We start from the raw sequence: 20949 nt of genomic DNA on the forward strand, positions 1-20949 counted from the left end.
TGCTGAAGCTAATGTAGTTTGTGTCAAGGATAAAGGTATTCCTTAAAATCACTTGGGATTAGGCGAAGAGAAAGAATAAAGACTGATTAAACAACCTAATGATGAAGTACTAGGCTAGAATTAGAGGAGAGTTGTTTGGAAGAGAGAACTGGAGTGAGGTTCAGTTATCCAGTGATGTGACTAATCCAAGGCAATGAGGACACTTAATAGGGAGGCCACTGAAAGGATATATATATATATATATATATATATATATATATATATATATATGTTTTTTTTTTTCTTCTTTGTACCAGATATCAAACCAAGGGCCTCACACAGGGAAGGCATGGCATGCTTGTAACACTAAATTACATCCTGACCCCTTTACCCCTTGAGGGAGTATTTTAACTTTTTTTTTTAAAGGTAGAGGCTCTTGGGACTAGAGAGATAGATAGTACATTGTGTACTGCATTTACCTTGCACACAGCCTACCTGAGTTTGATACCTAGCAGCATTCCATATGGTCCCCAAGTCTGCCAGGAATGATCCCTGAGTGCTGCTGGATGTGGCTCCAAACCAAACCAACCAATACTCACAAACAAACAAACAAAAACCCATACTTCTGCCAAAACAAACAAATTCCAGAAAACAATAAGTGGGATTGGAGCAGTAGTACAGTGGGGAAGGTGTTTGTCAGGCATGTTGCCAGCCGGGTTCAATCCCCAGCATTCTATATGCCAAGAGTAAATAATTCCCAAGTGTAGAGCCAGGAGTAATCCCTGAGCACTGGCAGGTGTGGTCCCCAAAGCCTAAAAATATATATATATATATAAATAAAAAAATAATAATGTTCAGGGAGAGTTGACTAGAGAAAACCGGTAGATTGCTAACTAAAGGATCATTTTTGCAACTGTGAATTCTAGTGTGTTTGTCTGAATAATAATATCACTTTCTCTAATAATGCTTAGCAACCTTGTAGTTAGAATCAGCTTGAAATTTGGTTTTATTTTGTATATGGAACTAGAGAGATCAGAGAGATAAAGAAATTTGGGATTTTGGTGGAAAAGCACTTGAACTCATTTGGAGAGGGAGCTTAAAAAGGAGTCAGGTATAGATAGAAGGAAAGTCATTGAGCGGAAGAGGAAATATGAAAGGATAGGGGGCAGGGCCCAAGAGATCGCAGGTGTTTTGGTGGTGTTACAAAACTACTAAATATCCAAGCTAAAGTAAACAACAATGAAATCATGAGCCCCTAACTTTTAACATTCAAAACTTAAAATGGGCCTATTATGCTGGCAGGCTGGGGCACCAGGGCGATGGCATGGGGGTGTATACTCTAGGAACTTAAGTGAAGGCAGGTGGACACTGATGGTGGGGTTAGTCAGGAAACATTGTATGTCTGAAACCCAACTATGAAGACCTTTGTAAATAACAATCGTTTCATTAAAACAAAACAAAGCAAAACAGCAAAAAGGATTCAGGTGTCTTTCTTTTTTAAATCACTTCAGTTGTTGAAGGCATTTCCTAAAGTCAGGATGAAGGGGACCTTTGTAAATATTATCTTGTGTTATTGCATGCTAGATTTTTCTCTTATGTGCCCATCGTTCTCACTGGTAGTCTAACTAGGAAACTTTGAGATGAAGTAGATTGGAGGCAAGATTTGAGCCTGTTTTATGTACTTCTTGCATATATATGGTATGTTCCATATATGTCTCATTCTAGACCAGTGGTTGTGAACTCTGTATCTGATACACATTTATGGGTTTGGGACCACACCTGATTTTGTTCAGGGCTTAATCCTGACTTTTAACTCAGGGATCACTCTTGGGAGTGCTGAGGCAACCCAATATGATACAGGAAATAGACTGCATTGGCCAAGTGTACTATAACATTGTATTATAGCAAAAGCCCTACCCATTATACTATTTCTCTGGCCCCTTGGTACACATTTTGGGGCAATGCCTTTCTTACTTTTGCCACAGCTTAGTCCTTTATTAGTTCAGTGTCTTAGTTGGACTGTGAGCTGAATTAAATAATGTACAGTAATTTGCTGCAAAAAGTGTATAATCACTTTAAACTGGCCCCCGAACAACGTTTTCACCGAGAATTGAAATCTTTGCTCTTAGATATAAAAAGATAGAGTAGTGTAGTAAGCAGTTCTTAAATACCAACACAGTTTTTGGACAGACACATTAATAGTGTGGTGACTGCATGCTATTATAGGCATGTGAGATATTATTATCTGATAGTGTCTATTTTATATACATGTTGACTGCTTTTGTGATTGTATATATATTTCTTATGGCTGTTGTAACAAATCACCACAAATTCAGTGCTTAAAAGATCTCATGTATTATGTTATTTATCTTTTACAGTTCTGGAGTCTGAATTGGCTCTGTGTGGTACAAAGGTTTTGGCATATTTGTGTTTGCCTTTTGTAGTGTCTGAAAGTCATCTGAATTTCTTGGTTTGTGGCTTACATTTGTTCCTGTCTTACATTTCAGACCCCTCTGTTTTTTTGCTGTGTTTTAAAGACTCTGGTGAGACCCTTTGGTCTTTTGTTATGTTTTAAGGACCCTGGTGATTATATTGGGATTACCTGAATAAAATACAAAAACATCTTCCTTTTTTTTTTGTTTTTGTTTTTGTTTTTTTGGGCCACACCCAGCTTTGCTCATGTGTTACTCCTGGCTGTCTGCTCAGAAATAGCTCCTGGCAGGCACGGGGGACCATATGGGACACCGGGATTTGAACCAACCACCTTTGGTCCTGGATCGGCTGCTTGCAAGGCAAACGCCCCTGTGCTATCTCTCCAGGCCGAACATCTTCCTATTTTGAGGGCTTCAAGTTAATCATATTGGTTACATTCTTTGTTGCCAGTTTATGTAAAGTAACTTATTCTGAATATTATACACTCTGTACATCTTTTAGAGGGCTGTGGTGACTTTATTCTTCTTTTGCAAATATACTTTTTGGACTATTTTAGTTCACTTCTTTGCATTATGAAATTTAGGATCATTTTCTCAGTTTCTATGAAGAAGATAACCTGGCTTTGGCTAGATATTGCCTTGGATACAATCGCTCTAGGAATAAGTATTAAGCTTGATAGTCTATGAAAATAGAATGTTATTTTTGTTCATTCTTCAATTTAAGTCATTTTTTTACTCGTTTTTTTTTTTTAATGTCTGTCATATACTTCTTTTGTAAAACTTATGCCTAAATTAAAAATTATTTTTGGGGGCCGGAGATAATAGCCTGGAGGTAAGGCGTCTGCCTTTCAGGCAGAAGGAAGGTGGTTCGAATCCGGGCATCCCATATGGCCCCTCGTGTGTGCCAGGGGCGATTTCTGAGTGTAGAGCCAGGAGTAACCCCTGAGCGCTGCCGGGTGTGACCTGAAAATCAATATATATATATATATATATATTGATGCTATTGTAATTAGAATTTTTGTTTTATTTTTTGGGGGGAGTTAAGTTTCATTTTCTGATCATTCATTAGTAATCTATAGGAATATAATAGATTTTATTGTCTATTTATTGTCTATTTGTTCTGCAGCTTCATTGAACATATCCTTAACAAATAGTTTTGATAATTTATTTAGAATTATATGCTGGAGCTGGAGAGATAGCATGGAGGTAAGATGTTTGCCTTGCATGCAGAAGGACGGTGGTTCGAATCCCAGCATCCTGTATGGTCCCCTGAGCCTGCCAGGAGCGATTTCTGAGCATAGAGTCAGGAGTAACCCCTGAGTAATGCTGAGTATAACCCAAAAACCAAAAAAAAAAAAAAAAAGAATTATATGCATCTATTTAACATATAATGTTATTTGTGAAGATGTATTTATTTCTTCCAATTTGTCTTTTATTTGTGTTTTTATTCTAATCTATTGTCCTTTCTAAAACTTCAAGTACAATCTCAAATTTATATTGATGAGAGCTAAGACCTTAATTTTGTTTTTAATCATAGAGAGGAAGCACTCATTCTTTTAGCACTATTAAAAATTTTTTTTGGTATCACCTTCAGCAGTTTTCAGGGTTTACTTTTGGCTTTGTGCTCAAGGATCATTCTTGGTGGTGTTTGGGGGGCCATATTTGATGATGGGAGGTTCAAACAGTTGGTCATATACAAGGCATGCATCTTTAATCCCTTTACTATATTTCTGGCCCTTATTAAGTATAATGTTAGCTGTAATTTTTTATAACATCTATAGCAGATTGAGGAAGTATTTTAGTTCTTTTTATTTTGAATTTTTTTGGTCAGACATGTTGGCTTTTGTCAAGTATGTTTTTCTATGTCTATCGATGTTATTAAGGCATTTCCCCACTTACATATTAAAATAGAGTATTATTTTGATTTTTTTCCAAGTATTACATTGATTAGTTTTCAGTATATAAAGTGACATTTCTATAATCATTGCAAAAATAATTATGTCTGGAAGATAATAACAGTGTGTAGGGTGCTTGCCTTACATGATCCTGATTCTCTGCCATTCATAAAGGAATGATCCCTGAGTTTAGAGCCAGGTCTAAGTAAGTCCTGAACATCTCTGGGTATGGTCAAAACCAAAAAAATTTTTCTAGATGGTGATCTAAAGACTCAGCCTGAGATTCCCTTTTCTTAAAATGCATGACCAGTTTCTTCATCATGATTTGAGTTTACACATTGCCATCTGGCCTTTTCCCATTAATGTTTTTTTTAAGTAATTGTGAAAATATTTCTCTGATGAAATTCTTCTTTTTGACATTATGGTTTTAGAATAAAAATTTCTGCATCATTATTCTGCATTAATATTTTTTGTGAGAGCTAATGTAAGTCTTACAAAGCTGGTCTCTTAAATATTTTTTCTGGGTCTGGAGCAATAGTACGTTAGAAGGGAGGGCATTTCTTTGTCTCGTATGCAGCCAACCCAGGTTCATTCTCTGGCATCCCAAGTAGTAATTACATCCCAGGAGTTAGTTCCTATGTGCAGAGCCAGAAATAACCTCTGAGCATCATCGAGTCTGGTCCAGAAACAAACTAAAAACATTTTTTCCTGTCTTCTTTGAAAGATGATAATAGTATGAACAAAGCAATAAAAAACTGGTGGAGGATGTAATAGTGATAGTATATTTCTGCATTGAATCAATTTCAAAAGAAAATGCCTGTGTCTTTGCTTTCTTATTTTTTTCTTTCTTGAATATCACTGTAAAGAATAAAAACAATTTTTTCAACACCTTTTCCAGATCCTATGATCTGACTAGCTCATATTGCTTTCTAGACAGTGCAGCCTTCAGGGACTCGATACATTTTGGCAGTGATAGTTGGGTCAGAGTGGCAAATTTGTGACATACTGAGCCATGATCTATTATCTAAGAAGTTCAGAATGTAGGGTGGAACAGACTGTGATGAAATTAATTATCTTGCTTTTGCAAGCTAAACAGTTTAACCTAAAAGAAGGTTGTGTGAGGGTGTTCAGAAGAGACATTCTGTCAGTCAACTCACTATACAGGCCATCAGGTGACCAGAGGAGCTTTTCAGGAACGACCTTAAAGGTGCTTGGTAAAATGGGTGGAAAGGGTAAGGCATACATATGCTCTTTGTACATTTTATGTAAATAGAGATTTTTAAGTTACATAGCAGTTGTTTTATATACAAAGCTCTGCGAAGCCTATTACCAATTTCTCCTCTTACTAGAGCTAATTGCCCTACAATTAATTATTATCAATTATTCCTTCCTGTTTCTTCCCATCTTGAATGGGTTTATGTAATTTAAAGCTTTTAAGTGCTGTTCAAAAATGATCTGTTAAGGGAATTATCAGAAGTAATCTATGATTCAAGTTAAGCTGATTTTGCTCTGGATATAACTTAAGATAAGTTATGGTATGAGCAGACACTTTATAATTATTTTCTATATATGTATATAATGATAAGATTTCCCCCTAGTCCTCCCCATAACTGCATTTTCATCTTTGATTAAAAGCTTCTAAAATTATTTCATAAAATATATTGGAGACTTTTAACAATTTATCTCAATCAGTATCTAATGAAAAGGTATTCTAGAGTAGTTCACCTGACTTTCAGAGATGAAAAAACATGAATTTTCCAGGTAGTAAAGAAAGCTCTCTCTCTCTCTTTCTCTCTCTCTCTCTGTCTCTCTCTCTCTCTCTCTGTCTCTCTCTCTCTCCCTCCCCCCTTCTCCCTCCCTCCCCCCTCACACACTCCTACATCCCTCCTTCCTCAGAGATTCGTCCAAGTGATCTTGATCTGAGTCCTTGTTCACTGTACTATCTCTCTGGCCTGTTTTTTTCTTTCTAGCATTATTCTGGTTTTATCATCTTTATCACCATTTAAAACAAGAACAAACCATATTTTTCCTTTCCAAAATTTTTGGTTCACATTACTAGGCTTATCTTTTACTTAGTATTTTCTTGTTATACATCATTGCACTTGTCATTAATTATTAATTTCTTTTTTTAAATATAATTTTTATTTTAATTACAATGGCTAACATATCGTTCACAGTAATATTCCAGGTACATATTTACATTGAATCAGGGGAATTCCCACCACCGAATTGTCCTCCCACAACTGCTCCCATCCTGCCTCCCATATCCTCCACTCTCCCCCCCAGGGGCTGCTAGAATGCGTGGTCCCTTTTGTGTCTAGTTTATTACTTAGTGGTCTTATAACTGTTTGGTCTTGGTGCCTCCATTACTGCTCCCTCTAATTGGGAGGCGGGACTAGAAAGTTCAAGTTATGTGGTTTTGTTTGAGGAAGAGAAAGGTAATATAATGGGGTAAAAATCGACTACGTTGACTATGAACAGAGTCATTCTAGAAGCTCTCATCCTTGGTTTGAGGGACGAAGGGGAAAAGAAGAAGGTGAAACACCACAACAGTTCAAAAAGAGGAATCAAATAAGATATCCAGTGAACACTGCAGCAATAAAAATATGCACCACATAATTGCCATGGTCTTGAGATAGGAAATATGACAAGGCGCAAAGAGGAAGAAGAGAAAAGAAGAAATAAAAATAAAAATATATAATTAAAAAAATGGATAACTACTTCAATATCTACCCCAAAACAAAGAAATCGACAAAAACTAAATAAAAAAATAATAAAAAATAAAAAAATAAAATAAAAAGGATTATTTAGTGTTTTTTGTCTCTCTCCCCCCCCCCCCTTGCATAGGCACAGTAAATATTGGGGTCATCCGAAACGGGAATCCCCTTGGCCTAAGAGATACAGGGTTTCTCTATCCTTGGGATATATTGTCATGGGATTATCTATAGACTACTTTCATGTTCATTTACTTTCCCCTTGGTGTTTTTGTGCCGTATGGAAGACTTCTGCTCCGATCTGGATAAAAACAGACCTCTAAATCTAGAGGTCTCAGTCTGTGCACAGTCAAGGAGTGGAACTTATGATGAAGATTTTCTTTGTGATTTTAGAAGTTCTGTTTCCTCGATGTCATTTTAATCTGTCTTCTGTGGTTAGTGGTCTTGGCCCTTGCGCTGAAACTCGGATGGAGCCTGGGATATCGTCTTTCGTTGTTTCCAGAAGACCCTTTCAGTTGCAATTGCCTCAGTCAGGACTCTGGAATTAGAGGTCATGATTGTTATGCAGGACGTAGACCAAACCCTGGACTAGGGCTTTCTTGTTGGTCCCAGAATACATACTGCCCGGTCATGGTTCTATCAGCCGGTCATCTGTAGATCACGTTCTTGGCTTTTGCACAGCCCATAGTGTGGGAAGTCTTCTGATTTTGTTTATCATTAGTTGGTAAGGTAGAATAACCTGTTCTTATGTCCATTTGTTCCCAATTTCCTCGTTGTCAGGATATCATATTAGAACTGGCACATGTTGGAGATCGAGTAGTATTCAGGATGTCCCAGATGGGCTTTGGTTCCTGTAGCTGTTGTGAAGAACTGTGTCGATTCTATGTCTGGGGTTCAGGATTCAAGTCTGGATGGTCGGTGAATAATCTTCTGTCGTCTAAGATGAATCCACATGACATATTTTCAAGGTGGGAGATTCCCCTGTATTGTAAATAAGTATGAGTTCTTATCCCTAGTAGATAAGAGCTTGTTTATATACGTGGGATTTCCCCTTTTTTAGTGTGCCTTTGCAGGAAGAAATGGTGCTTCATTATATTGCCAGTGCATTTGGGGGTGAAAAGAACAGAGAAACAAGTCACACACCCCAAAAAAATAGAAATAAAAAATATATATTTGCTCACATATGTATAGTAAAAAATGATTTTAAGTAAAATGAAATAAAAAATAGAGAGGTAGTGTTATATAGGTCTTATACTTATGGTGGAAGTATAAGTTTCCCCATTGCCTTTTGAGATTTTCTTGTGGAGTGTGGGTTCTCAGGCACCTTTTCATCGCACATCTTGCCCTTCCTGAGATTGGTAAAAGATTTGAGTGGGGCTCTTGTGTAAAGTTCTTGCATTGGGAGTCTTTTTAGGGCTAAGTCAGGTATCCAGCAACAATCCATGTTAGGATAAGTTGGTAGGGAGAGCCACACAACATGAGTCAGTAGGGGTGTTGGTTGTCTTTTCCTGCCGGGGATGTGTGGGTTTGAGTGGATGTCCCTTTGCTCGGATGCTGGGTACTGGTTCGTTGGGGTACTGGGTACTGGTTCGTTGGGGTAGAAGGTCAGTCTTGATGCCTAATAGATTAAGAACTAAGGGTGAAGAGTTTTAATAAATTGAAAAATCTGGATGGGATTGAGGGTTGAAGGGGTAGTTGGATTCCTGGAAGGGGGGGATAGGGGAGAGTATTTGGAAGGGGCAGAAGGGGAAGAAAGGGAAAATAAGATTAAATAGGGGGAAAAAAAAGGAAGAGGGAGTAGTGAGAAGAGAGGTGAAAACTTCTTTTTTGTGTGGGTTTTTTTTGTTTTTTTTTTTTTTGGTCACACTGGTGGCGCTCGGGTTACCCTTGGCTCTGTGTTCAGAAATCATTTCTGGCAGGCTCGAGGGACCATATGGAATGACGGGAATCAAACCAGCATCTGTCCTGGGTTGGCCAAGTGCAAGGCAAATGCCCTACTGCTGTGCTATTGCTTCGTGCCTTCCCCCAATTATTAACTTCTAACGATAGATTAAAGCATACTTCTTGAGGCTTTCCATTCTTACATATCTCTTTATTTCTATGAGATTACTTATGACTTAGTTTTTTTTTTTAATCTCTCTTGCCTTCACCAAATGTTCACTAAATGCCTATTAAGGTTTAGACCTAGCAATGGGTGTATGATCTGAGTTTTAATCTGGCTTGTCCAATCTAGAGTGAGAAACGTGTGTGTGTGTGTGTGTGTGTGTGTGTGTGTGTGTGTGTGTGTGTGTTCCCTAAGTAAATACTAAAGAAATAAGGATATTATTTATATTTTTAGCCAGTTTACATTTCTTATATAAAGAATTATGGTGTGCTTTAGACATTTTAAAATGCACATTTAAAAATCAAGGTTACTTATTAATCTGTTTAGCATTTCCATTTCAGATATTATAAAGTGATACTGCCACATTCTCCCAATATTTATGTCACATCTTTATTATTATCTATCATATCTTTTTCTGTAACATCAGCAAAGTTCTTTGGAATTGTTTAGTATGTGTGTGCTAAGAGGAAGCTCTAGGTTGGAAAATGGATTGCATTTACGATAAGGATATATAGATTACTTTTAATAGTCAATAGACTATTTTCAAGGGGACTCTGGGGGTAATAACAAGAGAGGATTTTGTAAAAGAATTTTGCTGGTTGCCTGAGTGGGGAAGATTATATTATACTAAGTCATCATTTAATCAGTGTACAGTCTTGATTTGTACTTAGAATTCTAAAAATAATAACTTTGTTGTTTCTTTTTTCTCTCCACACTTTACTCACTATTCTTCCCCTTCTCTTCCTCCCCCTTTTTATCCCTCCTCGCTACATCTGTTGATCAACATTTATGGTATAATTTTCTTCTCCTTACCTTTTGAGACATTTTCTTAGATTTAACAGGACTTTAAAGGTGTTTCAATAGGATTTATCTAATAGATATAATGTCAGTAAACTTGTTTCTAGAAATAAAAAGCAAAGAGGAAATTAAGAAAAATCCAATGTCATAAAACCAAAAATAAGAAAAAAACAATAACCCAGGGCTATGAAAATAGTACAGGGTTAAGTATGCTGCTGACCCCCATTCAATCCCTCACTCAGTTTCTGGCACCACATATGGTTCTCAAAGCACAACCATTCCTGGTCACTGAGCACAGAGCTAGGAGTAAGTCTTGAACAAGCCCTAAGCACTGACTGGTGTGGCCTACTCTGCACTCCCAAAAAAGGATAAAAAAAAAAATCAAATAATTTAAGGTGGAAAAGTATGTATGTATGTATGTATGTATGTGTATATATATATATATATATATATGGAGAGAGAGAGAGAGAGAGAGAGAGAGAGAGAGAGAGAGAGAGAGAGAGAGAGAGATTTTTTGGCCACACCCAGTGGTATGCAGGAGTTACTCTTGGCTCTGAGCTCAGGAATCATTCAGGGGACTGATCATAAGAGTAGCTAGGGTTCAAACCCAGGTCAGCTACGTGCCTATCCGCTGTACTATAGCTCTGGCCCAACAAAGATATTTTAAAAAAAAATGGTTTGCAGAATTCAAGTGACATTTACTGAAATGTTAATTATTTATCCTGAGTAGTTCAGAATTATTAACTTTATTACATCCTTAATTATATACATATTTGAAAAATGAAAATGATGTTATGTTCCCTTTTCTTTTTTGAATAGCAGAATTAAGAAAAGGGCTTCAAATATTCTAGAAGGATAAACATTTTAAAGTAAAATGGAATATTCTAAAATGGAGCAATAATTTATTGAGATAAAGATACAGAGTCTTTATTCTTAGGGAGAATAGTCAAATTTCCCTGAATGGTTTGACTAGCTTTCACAAACCTAAGAAACTTAGTGCCTATATAGACAAGATAATGTTTAGAAATGATTAGAAATGACTGGGAGGCTTGGATGAATAGTGTGTATGTGTGTGTGTGTGGGGGGGTGGTGGTTTCCAAGCTTCTCATGCCCTTCCAGCTCATGGTTCTGAGCTCTAATTCCCATTGTCCTCCATTCACACCTCGTGATTGTGGGAACTCTGATCTTTGAGCCTGGCAGCTGTGTTGTCTGTTGTTCCCAACACTGAAGGCAATTTCTAGTTGCACCTCAGCCCAGGGTGGGTAAGCCATCCCAAAAAGGGTGTGACTCCTGGTGAGCATGATTTGATAAGGTGTGTGAACTCCACAGTCAAGAAAGGCAACCTCTGGTGAGCTGATGCCTGTGTATCAAGCCATCACCGTGTACTTCAACGAAGAGTGCCTGCTATGTGCAGCCTCCGGCTAAAGGTGTGCACACTTTAGGTGAGCACCACCCCTGAGTACTTGAGCACCATTAACTGGAATGTGACTGGCAGAGAGCATTACAGCTTTTAAAAAAGAAAATGCTTCTGTGCAAGCTCCGCACATAGGTATTCTTGCAGATCTTGGTCACTTCAGCAGCTTGGTCACCTCAGCAGCATCACAGCAGCAGCAGCAGCAGCAGCAGCAAAGTAGGAGTAGTAAAGAAAACAAAAGAAGAGATGATTGGAGCCCCTGTGAAAAGTATGTTTGTTCTTCTGCCAGAGATTCACTTCTTTCAAATTTAACTATTTCTGAGATTTGACATTGTAACATTTAGAAATAATACTTGGAAAAGTAGAGTGAAATTTAATCATATGTTACTTCAGTCTAGTTAGTCCAACTGCCACTTTCCACTTAGCTTCAATTTGGTCGAGTTTCTTTATTTTTTTTTTAATTTTTTTTGGGGGGGCCACATCTGTTTGACGCTCAGGGGTAACTCCTGGCTAGACGCTCAGAAATCGCTCCTGGCTTTGGGGGACCATATGGGAGCCAGGGGATCAAACCACTGTTCGTCCTAGGCTAGCACTTGTAAGGCAGATACCTTACCTCTAGCGCCACCTTCCTGGCCCCGAGTTTCTTTATTAATATTTTATTACAACACAATTTTTGTTAATCTGAAGCAGAAAGTCATTTTATTAAAATATAACTACAAACTGGTAATTTGCTTAAAATAATTTTTGCATGTTTTATTTTTGTTATCTTCAATAAGATGTTTTAGGACTAGGAAAGAAAATATTTAAAACTGATCATAATTATAATAAATTTATTTTACCTATAATTTTATATTTAAAATAACTGAATGTTACCTTTATTTTTAGATAAGAAATTTAATTCATTTTTTACTTCTGGTCTTAGCAAACTTATATAATCCTTATAATAATTCTCTGTGCTTATTAAATTTTTCCTTTTGAAGAATGAACATGTTCGTTAGGGAAATCTGTGTTTAACAGTCATTTGAAATATGGTTTCAGATGAAATTTTGAATTGGTCTAAAATTTCTGTACTTTTTCCTAGTTTTCCTGTGTACACATTCACCCTTGGTAGGTAGTTCCTAGTTAACTCGTACCTGTTTTTTTTTTTTTTTTTCCCAGCGGGTGGGGTTGGGTGAGGGGCACACTCATGGATACTTAGGGCTTACTCTTGGGTCAGCTTTCAGGGATCATTCCTGGCTGGCACAGGGAGACCATATGTAGTCTCAGAGATCAAACCCAGGTCCACTGCATGCTAGTGCCCTACCCATTCTACTATTGCTCTGGCTCCATCATAACCTGTTCTTATTTGTTGAAATTCATTTGATTGTATCCCCTTGTAACATCAGGTTAATATTGTGATAAGTCAGATTTTTACTCAATCTATTCATTTGTTCGTATGTAGCATTATTGACGGAGTGGGTGATTAGGGAGAGGGAGAGAGGAGGAGGGGGGGAGGGATTGGGACAGAGAGAAGGGGGAGGAGAGGGAGAAGGGAATGAGGGAGAGAGAAAGTGGGAGAGGGAGAGGAGAGAAATAGAGAAATAGAAGAAAGAGGAGGGGATGGGAGGGGAGGAAAAGGAAGGGAAGGGCATGCGAGGGGAATAGAGGAGAGGGGAGACCCATATAGTCCTCCAAACCCCACTAAGGGTGATCCCTGAACACAGTTGGAATAAGCCCTGAGCACAGCAAGTATGCCCCCCCAAGAAAAAAAACACACAAATACTAAAATAAAAAACCACACAGACAATGAAGGTGTCAAAGATTGTATTGGGGTTGAGATGCTTATCTGGCCTGTGGCCAACCTCTGTCCAATCCCCAGCACCACATATGAGTTCTTTAACATTTCCAGGAGTGAGCTGTGAGTACAGATTTAGGAGTTAGCCCTGAGCTACCACTGGATGTAGCTCTAAAATTCTCCACAAAGAATTAGTACTTGTTTTTGAAAACACCATGATTTACAAAGTTATTCATAATGCAGTTGTTTTAGGCATAAATGGTCCAACACCTACCAATGTGACCTTCCCTTCACCAGTTTGTCCTAGTAGAGGGCACCATGAATAAATGCTATATACTCAGTGTCACTTGCTAAGAAGTTTGCTCTGTCCTTTCAAGAAGCTTCTTTAATGCTTTTTGTAAAACTGGTTTTGAGGCTGTGAATTCCTTAAGCTGTTGCCTGTTCCTAAAGCTGTTATTTCTTCAAATATGAATGATAATCTAGGATAGGGTATCTTGGTGAGATGTTCATGTCTGCAAGTTTTTATGCTGTATCTCTCCATTCCCTTCTGACTGTAGAGTCTCATGGTAGAGGTCTGCTTTGAATCTTTTGTGATCTCCTCTATGTTCATTGCTTTACCGATCTTGGTGAATTTTTTTGTCTCAGTACAAATGTGTCTTGGAGTTTTCCTAGTTGGGTCTGTTTACACTGGGACCTGTGTGGCTCTTGGATTTCAGTGCCTGTAATCTTTGAGTCTAGGAAATTCCTGCCTATGATAAGCATTGTTTCTTCATCACATTTACCTTCTTGTTCTTTAGGAATTTCGTGATGCTTCTCTTTTGAGCTCATCCTGTAGTTCTCTTGGTGTACTGGTCATTTCTACTCAGGTGTTTTCCACTTTTTGTTTTCTAGCAGTTTCCTTCATCTCATTTGGATCTTTTGCTCAGCTCAACTGTTAATTCTGTTGTTTAGAGTTCTGTTTTATTCTTTTTTAACATCACCTACTATGTTTCTTATTTCTGTCATTTCTGGTTGTAGTAAATTTCTTATTTTGACTCTCATTTTCTTGCACTTTGATGATTACTCATGCCATAGTTTGAGTTTGTTAAATATTCTCATCATGGTGTCACTAAAGTCATTGCTGGCAGGTTAGGATTTACTAAGTTGGTTGTTGTTTATGCTTTTGGTGTAACTCTTTTCATTTATTAAACTTGATGAGCTTCTATTGGCTTTCCTCATTGGTTTTTTAATGTTCTTGCTGGTTGGGGTGGTTAAGTCTTTGTAGTTAGAACCTGGAGGATCCTGAGGGATTAGGCTGGGAGTTTCTGTCTGTCTTCTCTGTCTCTTTTCTTTTTCTTTTTTTTTTTTTTTTACATTAAAAATATGGAACGCTTCACGAATTTGCGTGTCATCCTTGCGCAGGGGCCATGCTAATCTTCTCTGTATCGTTCCAATTTTAGTATATGTGCTGCCAAAGCGAGCACTTCTCTGTCTCTTTTCATAGGAAGTGCTCAGAGCTTACTCCTGGCTCTCTGCTTAGGAATCACTCCTGATGAGGCTCAGGAGGCCTTATGGTATGGGGATTAAATCTGGGTTAACTGTGTGCAAAACAACCGTCCTACCCACTGTACTATCTTTCTAACCTCTCCTCCAATTAAAAAAAAGAATATTGAGAGCTTACACTGTGGACTAGAATAAAAAGGGGAAGACAGGATTTCTCTGTAAGGTATTTGATGTGCACAAAAATTTCTGGGATTTAATACAAGCAGAAGAAACAATTGATTAATGGATTTAATATTTATTTAGCATTTATTGTTTTAAAATATTATTCTGAGTTCAGTACAGTTATGGACTTGCAGTAATGAATTAAACAAGCAAATTCCATTAAACAAGCAACTTTCATTTGCTGGTAAAGCTTATGTTCAGAGAGGAACTGGCAACAAACAAATGTTTATCATTAGAGAAAATGAATAAAAAATTGACTAGCCAGATTATTAACCTAATAAAGACACCAGAATTCAAAGAGAAATAAAGTGTAGGAAGAAGGCTTTTGAGCATAAATTACGAGCCAAGTTTTCCCTTCTTGGGTCAGTGAGCTGATTTTTATACCCTTAAATTAATCAGTCTTGGTGGCTCTAGTCAGCTAAGAACAATTCTTGGAGGCAGGAGAAGCAGAAGCAGCTCAGAGCCATTTGTAGTTCAGCATGGGGATGCTGATTCCGTGTGAGCTGTGGAGAGTGTCCATGAGAGCTGGATGGCTTCTATTTGTTTTGTTCTGATTTGTCTTGATACATTTTCAAAACCCAATACCAGTAACCTTCTTTATAAACTCACTAGATTAATATAAAACAAATTAATGTGATAGTGCCTACATTTAAATATTACTTAGGGATTATTATGTACTCTCTGGACACATGTGCCGATACTATACATTTGTGTTCTGCCAGCCTACACATGTTGCCTGTGTCTCCCCTTTTGAGATGTGGACTTTGCTACTTTGATGCTGGGTTGTGTATAGGGGCTCTTCTCATCTTTGGAGAAGCTTATATTTTCTCTTGAACATGTTACTCTCTCCATTTTTTTATCCTCTTCCTCCCCTTCCTCAGTACCTCCTAATAAAACCTATTTTTACTTCAAAAAATATTTAGTTACTCTTGCTTTCGGGGTCACCTGGGAGTGCTAGGGATGGAACTTAGGTTTCAGACATGCAAAGCATGTGTGCCATCCAATGTTATATATAATAACTTCCTTAAATCTTTTGAGCTTTTTTTCCGACTCAGCATTTATGTGTGTATGTATGTATGTATGTATAAATATTTTAAAGAAAGAGCCAAATGGAGTAATACTTCTGAGACTTTTAATTTGAATAATCAGGCTTAGATATCATAGTTTTAATTAATCTAGGTAATATTTCTCAAGAATAGGCTCGAGGGGAAAAGAGATAATACAAGGATTAAGAGGCTTGGCCTTGTGGCCAACTGTACACTGTGGGCCTGCTATTTACTTAGTTTAGATCTCTTTTCTTTCAAATAAAGATAATGCCATCCATTTTAAGTGGGTTTTGATCTGTACTAAGTATATGTAGAGTATTTTTAATATATATTTATCACTATGTACACACAGTATATGATATATAAGAAACATTCATTCTCCTAAGATATTAATTGAAGAGTTAAAAGATTTGCTATGTAAATTTATAATATATTTTAAAATATGTATATTTTATGTTTTTCTTTACATACAACATCCTCAAGTCTTTCACGTAAATGAGTACCTGTCAAACTTAGAATTTCTATTTTTCAGATTTTCTGTTTTGGTTGGAAGGTTGGGGAGATAACGGCTGGTGCTCAGGCCCTTCTCCTGACAAGGTTTTAGGACTCTGTGGGGTTCCAAGAATTGGACCACTGTTGATCTTGTGCAAGGCATATGCCCTTCCCAATATACATCTTTCTTGTCCAACTCCTCAGTCTCTTAAAGTAAACTTAGGGTGGAGAAGAAAAGGACGACTTCCTTAAATATACTAAAGTAATATTTGTAAATCTTTTGGGATTTGAACTATTTTAGGATTTATCCCCATTGCTATGTATTCTGATAAAAATGGAGACGAGAGAGAAAAAGAGAGTCAGATGGGAAAATATGCAAAAAAATGAGAAATTAAGTGAAATGTTAGAGTATATTTATAGTTACTTAATTCTTTTTTTTGTTTTGTTTTTGGGTCACACCCGATGGTGCTCAGGGTTTACTCCTGGCTATCTGCTCAGAAATAGCTCCTGGCAGGCATGGGGGACCATATGGGATACCGGGATTCGAACCAAACACCTTAGGTCCTGGGTCGGCTGCTTGCAAGGCAAACAAACACTGCTGTGCCATCTCCTCCGGCCCCACTTAATTATTATTATTTTTTTATATATATATATATATATATTCGATCCCTTTAGAGTACTCAAAGTATAGTAAGCTTTGACTGGAATATTTAACTATTTAAATAGTACTATATATTTAAACATAGTTAATTCCCAGTGAGGCTTAGGGGTTGGTTACTCCTGGCTTTGCATTCAGGAATTACTCGTGGTGGTGCTCAGGGGACCATATGGGATGCAGGGAATAGAACCTTGGGTTGGTTGCTTGCAAGGCAAGTGTTTTACCAGCTATATTATTGCTGTAATCCCTTAATTCTTAAAGTATATTGGATTAAAAATTACTGCTTTCTAAAGTGCATTTTTATATTTTCTTTTACAGTTTTGTTAGCACTAAAACGGCACAACCATGTTTCGGAATAGTCTCAAGATGCTTCTTACTGGTGGGAAGTCAAGTCGTAAAAACAGATCAAGTGGTAAGAATCTTATGCTACTGCTATTCTCTGATATGTCATTTTATTATTTTATTACTATTTTAATTGAGATGCCGGGATTTACAGTGCTGTTAGCTATACTTTTCCTTTCATTTTACCATCATTTCAACACCACACCCATTCTGTGATAATTTAGATACTAGTGCTATGGCACATTACATATTTGTTTATTAAATGGTGTATTTAATTTATAAGAAAGGAATTCTGCTTTCTTTGATTTTCAGAATTAAGAAATAGGAATACTTAAGCAACAGTCAGGTAAAGGAAATGTTTACAAAGTAGAATTATCTGTAATACATGTGAGCATAATACTTCTTTGCTATACTTATTAAAAACTTTCTAGGTATAAATTTAGTTTCATTACTCCTCCTTTCCTCCAGTTTTTGGGCCATATCCTGGCAGTGCTCAGGGAGCTACTCCTAGATTTGTGCTCAGAATTTGCATCTGTCGTGTCTCAGGGACCATTTGGTAATAAGAATTAAATTAAGCCATCTGAGCTCTCTCTCTAGCTACAGATTTGACTTTTTGAAGTAATGTAAAATTATTTTTTTCTAAGTGCTTTTTTGGAATAAGAGGGTTGAAAATTAGAACTGTCCTCAAAGATTTATACAAATTGAAATAACAAATAAGATGAATATTTTTAGACTTTAAGTACATTTTGTAAAATATTTTATTTTGGCCTTTAGGGTGGGTCTTCAGGGGCTTGGGGACCAGTGATAGGGGACCATTGTAGCTTGTGGCTTCAGTGATTTACAGCCAACTGGAACAGCATTTCTATGTGAGGGCTAGAAGTTACGGTTCTCTGTGGTCCTGTGGTGCCAGGGATTACAGTCATGCCAGCAGTGCTTGCAGTCACCAGAGACAATACTTGGTGATACTTGTGAGACTTCAGGGCAGCACACAGCAATACTCAGGAGGTCATGTTGTGCTACGGTTTGGAGACCCGGCCATGGTATTATCTCCCAGCTCCTATAAAAAATTTTTAAGGACAAGGAATAATTTTTACATTATAAAGGGAAAACATTATAAAACTGTTCCTTAGTGGAGAGATATCAAAATATACTAAAATGTTTTTCTTGATTAATGGGTTGCAAATATTATTTTTTCTTAAATAGCATTTTACAAATTTTTGTTAGGGAAAAAACCATTGTCATTCACTGCAAACCTTTTTTTAACTCATACTACAATTTTTTTTCTTCATAACCAAAGTATACCTACTACTATGAAAGCCAATAATAATTTTCTGGTTATCTTCTTAGTTTAATATTATTAAATTAATTAATGATATTAAATTCTTATTTTCTATTACTAGAGACATTATCTTGTACTATTTTATTCTTTTAATATTTCCTGAAAATTGCCATACATGTGAGCGCAACATATAGTATTTCATATACCTGAAAGAAATGTGAATGCTACCATTACTGAGTCCAGTATATCAATTTCATTAAGATGTTTTTCATAAGTTTATATCCTTATTTATTTATTTATTTATTTATTTATTTATTTATTTATTTATTTATTTATTTAATTTGGTTTTTGGGCCACACCCATGGCGCTCAGGGGTTACTCCTGGTTCTGCTCTCAGAAATTGCTCCTGGCAGGCTTGGGGGACCATATGGGATGCTGGGGATTGTATCTGCGTCCGTACGGGCTGGCCAAATGCAAGGCAAATGCCCTACTGCTGTACTATCACTCTGGCCCCAATATATCCTTATTTTTAAATAACTGAAATATGTGGTTAATTCTTACATTGTGGAAACTGGAGAGATAGTACAGTGGGTAGGGCACTTGCTTTACATGTTACTGACCTGGGTTTGAATCCTCAGCATCTAATAGTGATCCGGGTCTGCCAGGAGGGATTGCTGAGTGGAAGTCAGAAATAACCCCTGAGCACTGCTTGGTAGGCTACCAAACCAAAAGCAAATGAACAAAAAAATCCCTTACAATCTCCTTTATAAAGGAAACCTGTCTATTTCTCCTTTATGAAGTTCTATATAAACACTCTTGTGTATGCCCTAATACTTTGCAGACTTATTAATTCTACGGAATAATACTTCCAACAAGATCTTCCCTCTCTCAAATATGGCAACTCCTGATAATCATTTCTAATAATTATATACTAGGCAAAGCTGAAGATATGGGTCTGCAGTAAAGCATATGCGTTGCATTCATGGGTCCTGGATTTGATCTCTAATGCTATCCACACCCCATTAAAGAAGATTCCTAACAATTTCTAACCAATATGTAAATAAGAAGGCATTATTTACATATGTGTTTCCTAGAGGATTTGGGTCATCTATTAGTCATTGGTGTCTTTTATTAGTCAAAACCTCCCAGTTTTAGGAGAGAAAATTCACTAAAAGAATCTGAAAGATAGTACTTCTATACATAGTAATAGATAGAAGTCTATAATACACCAAAGAAGAAAATTATGTAATGTTATTGAGTGAAATAGTACTCTCCTTTCTGTCTCACCCTTTATTTAAGCAGGCTATAACTTTCCTACTCTGCCAAACGATTTAAGTATAGAGAAGAATGAAAGGAATATAGTGAAAGAAACCAACCCCTTCTAAAACTATAATACATTCTGCTTTAGCAGAGATCATACTATTAAATCCATACAAGTCGAGTACTAAAGTTAATACCTTTGATTTTCTAATATTTAATTACATCAGTAATAATTTGGGGAACTTTTATTCATAACTTAATCTTCAGTCATTTTTCCACATAAAATATTTATAATTTAGGGTAGTAGATGTTAGAGTAAGTACAAAACTAGTTATTTGCATTTTGAATGGAAAGAACCCTAAGAATTCTATTTATAGAGAAGTGTTTATTTGTCTCCATGTTTTCCAGGGCCAGAGATACAATTCAGTGATAAAATGCATGCTGTGCATTCTTGAGAGAGTTTGATCTCTAATACCACCAAAATAAATACATAAAAAAGATGTCAGATATTTTCCAAAGCTAGAATACACTTCATATTAAAAGAGAACATATTTTATAGAATTACTTCATTAGTGTTTTTTCACTGTAGGTTTTTCTTTAATGATTAATGGGTAGTTTGTTGCTTACTTCATTCTATTGTTTCAGGGCTTATTAAGGTAATTTTTTTCATAGGTACAATTACTTGTTTTTGGATTAGTAAATCACCTTAGTATTTAGTCTTAAAATACTTGTAATAAAGGGAAATTGCTTACTTTAATGTGTTTTATAAATAGCTTATCTAAAATTCTTGTGTGGGACACTAGATATTATTTCACAGGAATTTATTTTTATAAACTGTAATATCAAAAGAAAATTTTCAGGTAAAATTTTCCCTAAGGATATGTGAATATCAGTTTGAATGTTAGAACTTAATTCATATTTATGATATGAAAACTGCTTCTGCTGCATACAAGACAAGGTTCCCTGAAATTTTTTTGAATTCATCAAACAGCAAAAATCTATTCACTTAGCTCATTGTATATGCTTGTAACATGAATAAAGATTTAAGAATATTTACA

The 20949-nt window shown here is 36.5% G+C and overlaps 1 protein-coding gene and 1 non-coding gene across 2 annotated transcripts in view; one reads left to right on the forward strand and one right to left on the reverse strand.

Moving 5' to 3' along the window:
* Window positions 1-14466: 14466 nt before the first annotated feature.
* On the reverse strand, window positions 14467-14573 carry LOC125995843 (U6 spliceosomal RNA). Its single transcript, XR_007491175.1, has one exon. It is a non-coding gene; the product is annotated as a U6 spliceosomal RNA (small nuclear RNA).
* A 2758-nt stretch (window positions 14574-17331) lies between these two features.
* Window positions 17332-20949, forward strand: part of TANC2 (tetratricopeptide repeat, ankyrin repeat and coiled-coil containing 2) — a 340845-nt gene continuing 337227 nt past the window's right edge. Inside the window, 1 exon segment of the mRNA XM_049778821.1 lies at window positions 17332-17422. Within this exon segment, the coding sequence (XP_049634778.1) occupies window positions 17356-17422 (67 nt within the window). The 5' untranslated portion in view covers window positions 17332-17355.

Source organism: Suncus etruscus, chromosome 1, assembly GCF_024139225.1.
Source record: "Suncus etruscus isolate mSunEtr1 chromosome 1, mSunEtr1.pri.cur, whole genome shotgun sequence".
In the NCBI taxonomy this organism is placed as follows: Eukaryota; Metazoa; Chordata; class Mammalia; order Eulipotyphla; family Soricidae; genus Suncus; species Suncus etruscus.